Source organism: Papio anubis, chromosome 10 (genome assembly GCF_008728515.1).
Source record: "Papio anubis isolate 15944 chromosome 10, Panubis1.0, whole genome shotgun sequence".
NCBI lineage: Eukaryota > Metazoa > Chordata > Mammalia > Primates > Cercopithecidae > Papio > Papio anubis.
In genome coordinates, this window is record NC_044985.1 from 35939732 (window position 1) to 35951069 (window position 11338).

The window sequence follows — 11338 nt, forward strand, 5'->3', positions numbered from 1 at the left end:
GTATGTGAGAGTGAACAAGAGGTTAGAAAAGCTGCTAACGGGGGCTCATGAAGACCCTAACATGTGATTCTAGAGTCTGGCCATCATCCAAAATAAAACAGAACCCTGGCAAAGGCTAGAATTGTTTTCTCAGTAATCTTGGTTCTTGGTTCTTGGAGAAATCAGGCTATGTGTGTGGGCTTCAACTTAGAACTACTGTCCTCACAACCAAATTAGCCTCAAGTAGTCACCTGCTTTTTCCTCACAGCAGCTCCTTGAATTCAGCTCTCTTCTGTTCAGAAAACAGTACTCTGAAGCCTTTGCCCATTTGCCGGATGTTTGACCCATCCTGTGTGACAGAACCACATGGATTCTCAGAAAGAGCCAGTCTGTTTGCATCAAGCTTTGTTCTCATCAGTCATCTGTGACAGAGCTAACTGTACTACAATGTACACATTAAATAGATCCATCCACTCTAATGCTCTTCCTTGCATTAGCATTCTCATATCTGAAGGCATTTTATACCTGTGTGAGCCCTTTGCAGCCCCATCCATCTTAGTGAGTTGTGGGAAAGGGAGCTGAAAGATTCTGACAACCTTAATAAAGAAATTATTTCTAGTTAACAGTCACATTAGTACAGTGAGGACACATTCTCAGCATCAAATAGAGCCTAGGTTGTATTTCCCGCTTTGTCACTGCACGGGACATGTGAAAGCTATTTAACCTCTTCACCTACTTTTCTACCTAACAGGAACTATGAGAATTCAAAGATAATGTATATAAAAGTGGTTTTAAAATCAAACAGCAATGTCTGATGTTATGAAACTAGTTAGTGCATGGTGAAACCACACATATAACTTTGGCTTGGAAATGCACAATTTTTTTTTTTTTTTTTGAGATGGAGTCTCGCTCTGTCCCCCAGGCTGGAGGGCAGTGGCGCGATCTCGGCTCACTGCAAGCGCCGCCTCCCGGGTTCGTGCCATTCTCCTGCCTCAGCCTCCCGAGTAGCTGGGACTACAGGAGCCTGCCACCTCGCCCGGCTAATTTTTTGTATTTTTAGCAGAGATGGGGTTTCACCGTGTTAGCCAGGATGGCCTCGATCTCCTGACCTCGCGATCCACCCGCTTCGGCCTCCCAAAGTGCCGAGATTACAGGCGTGAGCCACCGCGCCTGGCTGGAAATGCAAATTCTTAGCATCCCCAGTGTATAATAATTATGTTATTGAATAAATTAATGAATGCTAGTAACTCTTTTTCATCTGTTTCAAAATAGAGAGACAGGGGCAGTTTGAAGCTTTTAACTCTGTCTTCTTTTCCAGGGCTTTCTCTGTGTCTCCCAAGAAAGTGTTTTTTTAAAAAAGTCCCGGTTATGTGAGGTCAGATGTAAATATGTTATTTCTAGCCTCCACTGACTAAAAACTATGGTATGGTATGCTTTTGTTAGAGAATCTTAAGAGTTTATTTGGTCATGGAATTGCAACAACCAATGCAACTTCAAATTTATCAGTCACACAAAATAGTAACACCATGGTGTAAACACATTTCAACAGGTCTGTCTCTGTGGCAGATTACTATCAACAATTGTTTCACTCTGCATTTTCCCAATCTTCTCCTTTACCTTCTCTATATACAGGATGGAAAGCAAAATTCTCACTTCCCAAAGGCATGTCCAGCTAAGAGTAGTCCTTTCACACAGTTCTGACCAATAACATGTAGATGAAAATCTCTGGAGAGGGTTTCCCAGAAGTATGAAGATTATTTTTGGCTAGGGCACAAAGTCTAAGTTTCTTTTTTCTATTTAGACAATGCACTTTTCACAATACAGTACATGTCTGAAGTTGCTTGGAGAACATATCTATGTGACAATTAAGAACTATCTCTACACTGACACCTAACATATCTGTTCCTAGACACCACGGAAAGCTATATCCTAACAAGATAGCATTGTCTCCCCTTCAGGTGTATGATAAACATAATCAGATTAGGACGAAGCTGTCCTCTCTTAGAAGTGCAAATTATACGCCTATGGGTTTGATGCATCACAGCTGGAAAACCTAGGTCCTAGAACTGACCATCACTAGGGTATGTTATAGCAGTGTCAAAAAGTAGCTGGTAAAAGCAGAGTCTTTTCAACAAATCGTACTGGCACAACTCGATACCAATATGCAAAAAACTAAAGTTGGACCCAATACCTCATACCATGTACAAAAATTAACTCAAAAGGATCCACAACCTAATTATAAGAGCTAAAACCATAATAGTCTTAGAAGAAAACAAAGGAAATACTCATGGCCTTAGATTTGGCAATGGATTCTTAGACATAACACCAAAAGCAAGAGCAATACTAAAAAAAAAAAAAGAAAAAAAAAAAGAACAATAAAAGAGGAAATAAACTAGACCTAACCAAAATTTCAAGCTTTGGTGTGTCAAAGAACATTATCAAAACAACTCAACAACAGAGACAAAAAACTTGATTACAAAATGAGCAAAGGCAGCTCCAGGGGAGGCTGAGACAGAAGGATCACTTGAGCCCAGGAGATCAGGCCAGGCTGGGCAACACAGCAAGACTCCACTTCAAAACACAACAAAAACAATGGGCAAAGGACTTCTCTGAAGAAGATACCAGACTGGGTGCAGTGGCTCACGCCTGTAATCCCAGCACTTCAGGAGGCTGAGGTGGGCGAATCATGAGGTCAGGCGATCCAGACCATCCTGGCTAACACAGTGAAACCCCGTCTCAAAAAAAAAACTAGCCAGGCGAGGTGGTGGGTGCCTATAGTCCCAGCTACTCAGGAGGCTGAGGCAGGAGAATGCCGTGAACCCAGGAGGCGGAGCTTGCAGTGAGCTGAGATCACACCACTGCACTCCAGCCTGGGCAACAGAGCAAGACACTGCCTCAAAAAAAAAAAAAAAAAAAAAAAAGATACCTAAGTGGCTAATAAACATATGAAAAGATGCTCAACATCACTGGTCATTAGGAAAATGCAAATAAAAGCCACAATGAGGTATCAACTTTATCAACTTCACACCCAGTAGCATGGCTATAATAATAAAAAAAAAGGAAATTAGCAAATGTCAGTGAGGATGTGGAGAAATTGGAAGCCTTGTGCATTGCTGGTGGAAATGTAAAATGGTTCCGCTGTGGAAAAGTTTGGTAGTTCCTCAAAAAGTTAAATGTAGAACTACCATATGACCCAGTACTTCTACTCTTATGTATCTAAAAGAATTGGAAACTGGTATTCATACACATGTACACACACATATTCACAGCACCCTTCACAACAAAAAGTAAAAGTAGGCTGGGCGCGGTGACTCATGCCTGTAATCCCAGCACTTCAGGAGGCTGAGGCGGGCAGATCACCTGAGGTCAGGAGTTCTAGACCAGCCTGGCCAACATGGCAAAACCCCATCTCTACTAAAAATACAAAAATTAGCCGGGCGTGGTGGCACGCATCTGTTAATCCCGGCTATTCAGGAGGCTGAGGCAGGGTAATCACTTGAATCCAGGAGGCAGAGTTTGAAGTGAGCTGAGATCATGCCACTGCACCCCAGCCTGGGTGAGAGAGTGAGACTCCGTCTCAAAAGGAAAAAAAAAAAAAAAGTAAAAATAGCACAAGTATTCACCAAAAGATGAACAAACAGGCCAGGCGCGGTGGCTCACGCCTGTAATCCCAGCACTTTGGGAGGCCCCGAGGTGGGCAGATCACAAGGTCATGAGATCGAGACCATCCTGGCTAACACAGTGAAACCCCGTCTCTACTAAAAATACAAAACAAAAAAAAAAATTAGCTGGGCGTGGTGGCGGGCACCTGTAGTCCCAGCTACTTGGGAGGCTGAGGCAGGAGAATGGCATGAACCCGGGAGGTGGAGCTTGCAGTGAGCTGAGAGCGCGCCACTGCAGTACTGCCTGGGTGAAGGAGCGACACTCCGTCTCAAAAAAAAAAAAAAAAAAGAGAAAAGACAAATTGTGATATATACAATGGAGTATTATTGTCATAAATGAAATGAAGTACATGCTACAATAAAAATGAACTGCAAAAACATTAAATAAGCCAGACACACAAAAAAACTGCAAAAACATCTGAAAAAAGAAGGCAGTTGTGCCTGCCCAACACTGTGAATGTATTATTAGGTTGGTGCAAAAGTAACTGCAGTTTTTGCCATTACTTTTAATGGCAAAATGCCACCGACCTGTTCATTTTAAAATGGTTAATTTTATGTGAATTTCACCTCAATTTTTTTAAAGAAGTAGTCAGCTCCTGAGACCAAAATGTAATCAGTATGTCACTGACTTAGTGTAAAGGTACTGGAAAACTTTTTTTTTTTTTTTTAAAGAGTTTTTTTTTTTTTTTTTTTTTTTTAAAGAGATGTGGTTGACCAGGCAGACCTCCAACTCCAGGCCACAAGCAATCCTCCCATCTCGGCCTCCCAAAGTGCTGGGATTACAGGGTGAGCCACAACACCCAGCCAACTGGAAAGCCTTTATTAGGATATAAAATGGTGTAAAGCTAAGAACAAGACCAAACCTCCATTCTTGAGTAGCTTTTGAGGGGGAATATCCATCCAGTTTTTTTGTTTCTTCTTCATCTCTGTTTGGCTTTCGACATTTCTCCTGTCATTCAATAACTACTGCTCAGGATGAGCAGAGGAGCAGATGAAAATGCAAGTCAGTTATAATCTTACTAACTGTAAACACCTCTGGCATAATGAAATCAATTGTTGAAATGTAGATGTGGTATTTAAAAATCAAGAAATAGGATTATGGGATTAACAGAGGTCTTAGTTTCATCTACCCATGCAATATCATTATAGTTTAGCAAAAATAAAAAGACTGCCACCGGACTACAGACATCTTTCTCAGAATTCCTGCGTCAGTTCTAAGCAATCTTATCAAAGTCTTGAGTGCTTGGTACTCAGATTTCACTGTACACTTTTACCCACGTCTGAATTCCCCAGGACTGCTGTAACAATTAAACAACCGAAATTTGTTCTCTCACATTTCTGGAGTCTGAAATCAAGGTGTTAGCAAGGCCACGCTCCCTCTGAAGGCTCTATGGAGGGAGGAATCCTTTGCCTCTTCCAACTTCTGGTGATTCCAGGTAGTCCTTGCCCTCTGGCAGCATAACTGTAACTTTCACTGCCGCCTTCACATGGCCTCTTTTCATTTGTGTGTGTCTTCTCTTCTTGTAAGGACACTAGGCATTGGATTTAGGGCCCACCCTAAATCCAGGATAAATTTGCCTCAAGATCCTTAACTAATGATATCTGCAAAGACCCTATTTCCAAATACAGTAGTTCACCCTTAACCAGGATTTCACTTTTTTTTTTTTTTTTTTGAGATGGAGTTTCATTCTTGTTTGTCCAGGCTGGAGAGCAATGGCGTGATCTTGGCTCACTGCAACCTCCGCCTCCCAGGTTCAAGTGATTCTCCTGCCTCAGCTTCCCAAGTAGCTGTGATCAGTTATGTGCCACCACACACAGCTAATTTTGTATTTTTAGTAAGAGACAAGGTTTCACCATGTTGGCCAGGCTGGTCTCAAACTCGTGACCTCCCAAAGTGCTGGGATTACAGGCGTGAGCCACCACGCCCGGCCCACGATTTCACTTTCTATACTTTCAGTTACCCTAATTAAACCATAGTCCGAAATAAACACTTCATACATTTTAAATAATTTTTATTAGAGTATATTGTCACAACTATTTCATCTTATTAGTTCTGCTGTTAATTTAAGTGCCAAATTCATAAACTTTATCATAGGGGTACGTATGCATAAGAAAACAAACAGTATATATAAGGTTCAGTACTATCTGCGGTTTCAGTCATCCACTGGGGATCTTGCAAATGTATCCACCACAGATAAGGGTGGGGGTGGGGGGTGGCTACTGTAAAGTCACATTGTGACAGTCCAGGTGTACATGAAATTTGGAGGGACGCTATTCACTATATCACATAAGCAATATAATGCCTCTTTTGACACAGTAAGATTTTTTAAAAAGACTCAAATTTTAATTCAGCTTGATAAAATTTGAATTCTTCTTCTGGGGAAGTTTCTTTTTGAGACAGGATCTCACTCTGTCAGGCCAGAGTGCAGTAGTGTGATCACACCTCACTGCAGCCTCAAGCAATATTCCCACCTCAGCCTACTGACTAGCTGGGACTACAGGTACACTACCACACCTGGCTAAGTTTTAAAATTTTTGCAGAGATGGGGTCTTGCCATGTTGCCAGGCTGGTCTCAAACTCCTAGCCTCAAGCAATCCTCCCACCTCAGGCTCCCAAAGTGCTGGGATTACAGGCATGAGCCACTGTATCTGGCCTCTGGGGAAAACTTTCAGAAATATACCTTTAATTTTTGAAAGAAAACTAAACCAAACAACAAGAAAAAAATCAAATCTCTAAAAGTAAGTATTCCCATTTATTTACTGGCTAAAACTGATGATGAATGAAGAAAAAGTACCTTCTGATAGAAATAAAGCATTATAGATCAGTGCTATTTATAATTTATTACTTGTTAAAGTAACTTCAGCTTTCTCATAACAATTCAATAAGCCCTCTCCTAGAACTCAGGAGCTTTTAAATTTATGTTTTTTACTAAGAAAGCCTTTTTAAAAAAATCCCTAAGCTATATGTTTTTAAAACATTTAAAATTGATTTTTTACATTTTGAAAGCTGAAATTATAATCATCTTCAAAACATACAGTAAAATGTATTACGTAGTCAAGTATCAATTATTTCAAATAGCATGACAATTTAACTACAAATAATTTCAAATCCTAACAAATATAATTACCTAATGTTTAAGTAATTTTATAAATAAATTACCAAACTAGAAGACAATATTGATTGACTACATTTTACAAACTATAAGAATATATCCCACACTTCATATATTTTAACACCCCAGGGTATTTTTCTACATTAATAAAATTCATTCTATTATAAATTTTCAGGAATTCTTTCTGATGTACCAAGATTTCATATGAAAAAGCAGAAGCTATTTTTTTATTTCTGATATAAAACAGTAAGTATGAAACCAATGTAGAAATCTGAAGTTAGACAATTCCTTTGGCAGAAAACAATCATAAACAGGTCTTAATATAAATAGAATCCATAAGCTCATAAAAAGGAAAGAAAATAACCCTGTGTTTCTTAACACCGAAAGAATCATCAGTACACAGATTTAAAATCATTTTTATCTTTCGACAGCCTGCAACACAAAATTTATTACATATGGCAAAAAATAATTTTTAATTTAAGAGGGAAAAAAAACTTCTGCATGTATAAACTTTCACCGATAAATGCCAATATATACTATATATATATATGTCACGTTTTATTATTCTAAAACTACATTATTTATAATGGCTGATCCCAATTTAGTGGGTGTGCAGTATTTATACTGGCTCAAAAACATGCTGAATTAAGCTTTTATAACTGAGATCACAATTATACATGAAATACACAAACATTAAAATAAGTTTATTAAATACAGTTTGGGAGAAAAATGTAAGAAATTCCATATATATGCAAATGTTGACTATTATCAAGAGCATCTTTGGATTTTTTAAAATGTTTTTTAAAAATTATTATTTTGTAAAGAACAGATGATTTGTTTCCAAAAAGTAAGGTGCCACTCAGAAGTATATAAGTGAATTAACATAAAGGAAAATACTCAAAAACAGAACATGAAATATTAAAGGTTAAAACTTTCTGTTCAGTTATTTGTATCTGAAGTTAATGACATAAACTGAGCTTTCAAATACTGCTAATTTTTCCACTTAAATGTAGATCACGTACCATATAGACTATTTTGTTCTAGGATAGTTTCTTTGAAAAAGGAACATATTTATAATCAAATTTCTGTAGATAAACGGCAACATTTTCAGAGAATTAGCTTGAAATGGATTTAGTAGAAAGACTAACAGCTTTCTTTAAAAACACAAATATAGAAATCTTGCTTCCATGTAAGTAACTTTTTAAAAACTAATGTCCATTGTTTTTCCCAGTCTGAATATGTTTCCATATGCATATGTATTTGCAATTTCTATTTTCCAATATGTAAAAAGTTGGTAGATAATGAAGTAGTGTGCAAATTTTTAGGAGAGAAAACAATCCCTATTTGTTTACTACCAAACTCCCACAGTTATATAGAATCTATTAGCACTATAAACTAACTCAAAATGCAGGCTGCAGAAAAACTGCTTCAATAGCCTCCGTATCAATCTGTCACCTTCTATGAAGTCATCATCTGCTATTATTGCACAGGCTGAGAATTACTTCTGAAAGAAATCGTCAATTTTTTCCAACAGCTTGGTATGTTGACAGCTTAGCAATGGTGCAAGTGATTTGACTTCTTTAAAAAAACAACACATCACTAAAAACACACTTATCATCCATGCTTGGTATATCTCACAACAAATTATTAGGAATGTCTCATGGCTCAAATTCACACGCACTCCCATAAAAAGCGTATGCAGCATCTGTGCACACCACATTCCAGGAAGGAAAACAAATGAACCATATCTTCATTAGGAATAGCCAAAGTCACCTGAAAAGGTTATTAGTGACAACTGTAAATACCAGAGATACATATAGGAAAGAAAATGTTTTTCCTCAGGGAATGGAAATGTTTCGTGGGATAATCCTTCACAGTTGGCATGACTGTTTGGGGGACTGACTAAATGCTTTATCACACATCTGCATTTACAAGGTCTTCACTGTTAATCACAGAAAACATTTTTGTTCCTTCCAGATTGCTCTTGCTTCTGTAGACAATTATATGCTAATTATTATTTAACGTAACAGCGAGAGCAAAAGTGACAATACTGCAAACACAACTGCAATTTAAGGAGCCAAAAAGAAATATGCTGGCAAGCTAAATGCTTACACACACAAAAGTTAGGCTTTTAAAATAACAGTGTGTGAGAAACTCTGAAAAAAAATATTTCAAGTTCTTCAGTGCTCTTATGACATTTTAGGGGGAAACAGTGGTTTCCTTAAAACAATATTTTAATACTCCTATCTCATACTGTTTAGTGTCATAAGGCTACTTAAAGGGTATCTAGATTTATGTAGAGAAAACTGAAAGTAAGACAAAACTAACTGAAAGCATCTTTAAGCTGCCTCTGATCAAAAGATTGACTTCAAACAAACCGGACTGAAAAAAAAAACCTTTATGGCCTTGTAGAGTAAGAGAGGTTTTTGTGCTTTATTTATTCATGGTCCTTTCGAGTTAAGAGGAAAAAAAGTTTTAATATTTTCAGGTTGGTATCACAAGGATTGAATAATACACTTATGAAGGCTTTCAAGAAAATGCTTGCTTTGTTTCTAAAGGAGAGGCTGCTGATGGTAATTTGTGTGCTGCTGTGCAACTGGATGAGCTGGAACTGTCACCGGAAAGCCTGCCAGTTGAGGCAAATTGGAAGTAGTGTTCTGATAAGATGACATATCCACAGACATCCCCATTTGCTGAGTGTAAGCAGTTGTACCAGTAGCTGACTGTAGGTTAGAGTTCTGGTTCATGTAAGTAGGATTGGAAACAGTGTCTTGTCCAGTGCTACAAACAAAATTTTAAAAAGAAAACTATATTTACTTTGCAATATCTAGGTTACAGTTAAGAGATCATCATGACAAAAATGCCTTTTCCATCTTCAAGTTTATGTAGCTCTGCTGTTCTGATTACAATTTAATCATTCCAGTCATTGAATACTGTTAATCAAATTTTCTTTCTTTTTTTTTGAGATGGGATCTTGCTCTGTTGCCCAGGCTGGGGTGCAGATCATAGCTCACTGCATTCTCGAACTCCTGGGCTCAAGCAATCCTCCTGCCTCAGCCTCCTGAGTAGCTGGGGCTATTTTTAAAAGATTTAAATTAGTCCAGACTAATTTTAAAAAATTTCTTTTTGTAGAGACTGGGTCTTGCTATGTTGCCCAGGATGGTCTCAAACTCCTGGACTCAAGTGATCCTCTGGCCTCGGCCTCTCAAAGTGTTGGGATTACAGGCATAAGCCACCATGCCGAGCTTGTTAATGTAATTTTTATATTGGTAAGAAGAGAGAGGTACTTGAAAACAAACAAAATGTAAGATTCTAAGACCAGTTTAACTTCCCTTCTCCAGAATCTCTAACTAAAAACATTCAGAAACCATCTGAGGAGATGTAAACTGTTCTTGACTGAAGTAATCTTGGCCAGTTGCAATGAGAATGGAGTCCTGGCTCAAGATGCCACTTTTAGCCTATATTCTCCCTCTGCAACTCCCAATCCAGCACAAAGAAGTCCGCCTCTTCTCTGTAAACCTCTTTCAAGCTTTCCTTCAGTAAGGACTTTCTACTTTTAAAAGGAAAACAGTGTAGTCTGCATAGGGCCCAAAATCTACCCTCACGATACTCCGAAACTATTTCTTTATTGACATTTCACAAACTAAGCTGAAAAATCACACCAAATTGCAAGACTTGTTTGTTCCTATAACTACTATGGCATACATTTCTCTTAAAAAAATAGGCCGGGCGCGGTGGCTCAAGCCTGTAATCCCAGCACTTTGGGAGGCCGAGACGGGCGGATCACAAGGTCAGGAGATCGAGACCATCCTGGTTAACAGTGAAACCTGTCTCTACTAAAAATACAAAAACAAAATTAGCCGGGTGTGGTGGCGGGCGCCTATAGTCCCAGTTACTTGGGAGGCTGAGGTGGGAGAACGGCATGAACCCGGGAGGCGGAGTTTGCAGTGAGCCGAGATCGCGCCACTGCACTCCAGCCTGGGTGACAGAACAAGACTCCGTCTCAAAAAAATATATATATATACACACACACACACACACACGCACACGTATATATATGTATACATATATATACATATGTACGTGTGCGTGTGTGTGTATATATATATATAAATAAAACAGGCGTGAGCCACTGCGCCCGGCAGTTTTAGGGCTGTGCTCAGAGGCTCATGCCTCTAATCCCAGCATTTTGGGAGGCCAAGGTGAGAGAATTGCTTGGGCTAGGATGGTTTGAGACCAGCCCAGGAAACATGACTATACCCATCTCTACAAAAAATTAAAAACATTAGCTGGGCGTAGTATGTGCCTGTGGTCTCAGCTACTCAGGAGGCAGAGGTTGGAAGATTCCTTAAGCCCGGGAGTTGGAGGCTGCAGTGCACTATGATCACACCACTGTACTCCAGCCTGGGTGATAAAGCTCCATCTAAAAAAAAGTTTCAATAAAAAAATTACATAACTTTTTTTTTTTTTTTTTTTGAGACCGAGTCTTGCTCTGTAGCCCGGCCTGGAGTGCAATGGCCGGATCTCAGCTCACTGCAAGCTCCGCCTCCCGGGTTTGCGCCATTCTCCTGCCTCAGCCTCCGG

At 39.1% G+C, this 11338-nt stretch overlaps 1 protein-coding gene across 2 annotated transcripts in view; it reads right to left on the reverse strand.

The window, feature by feature from the left end:
* Positions 1–5636: 5636 nt before the first annotated feature.
* The window catches only part of STAM2 (signal transducing adaptor molecule 2), a 56972-nt gene continuing 51270 nt past the window's right edge, over positions 5637–11338 (reverse strand). For both annotated transcript variants that reach the window (XM_009182236.4, XM_021923622.2), the window contains one exon: positions 5637–9535. In XM_009182236.4, coding sequence (XP_009180500.2) covers positions 9307–9535 — 229 coding nt within the window. In that variant the 3' untranslated portion in view covers positions 5637–9306. The remainder of the gene's footprint in view (positions 9536–11338) is intronic.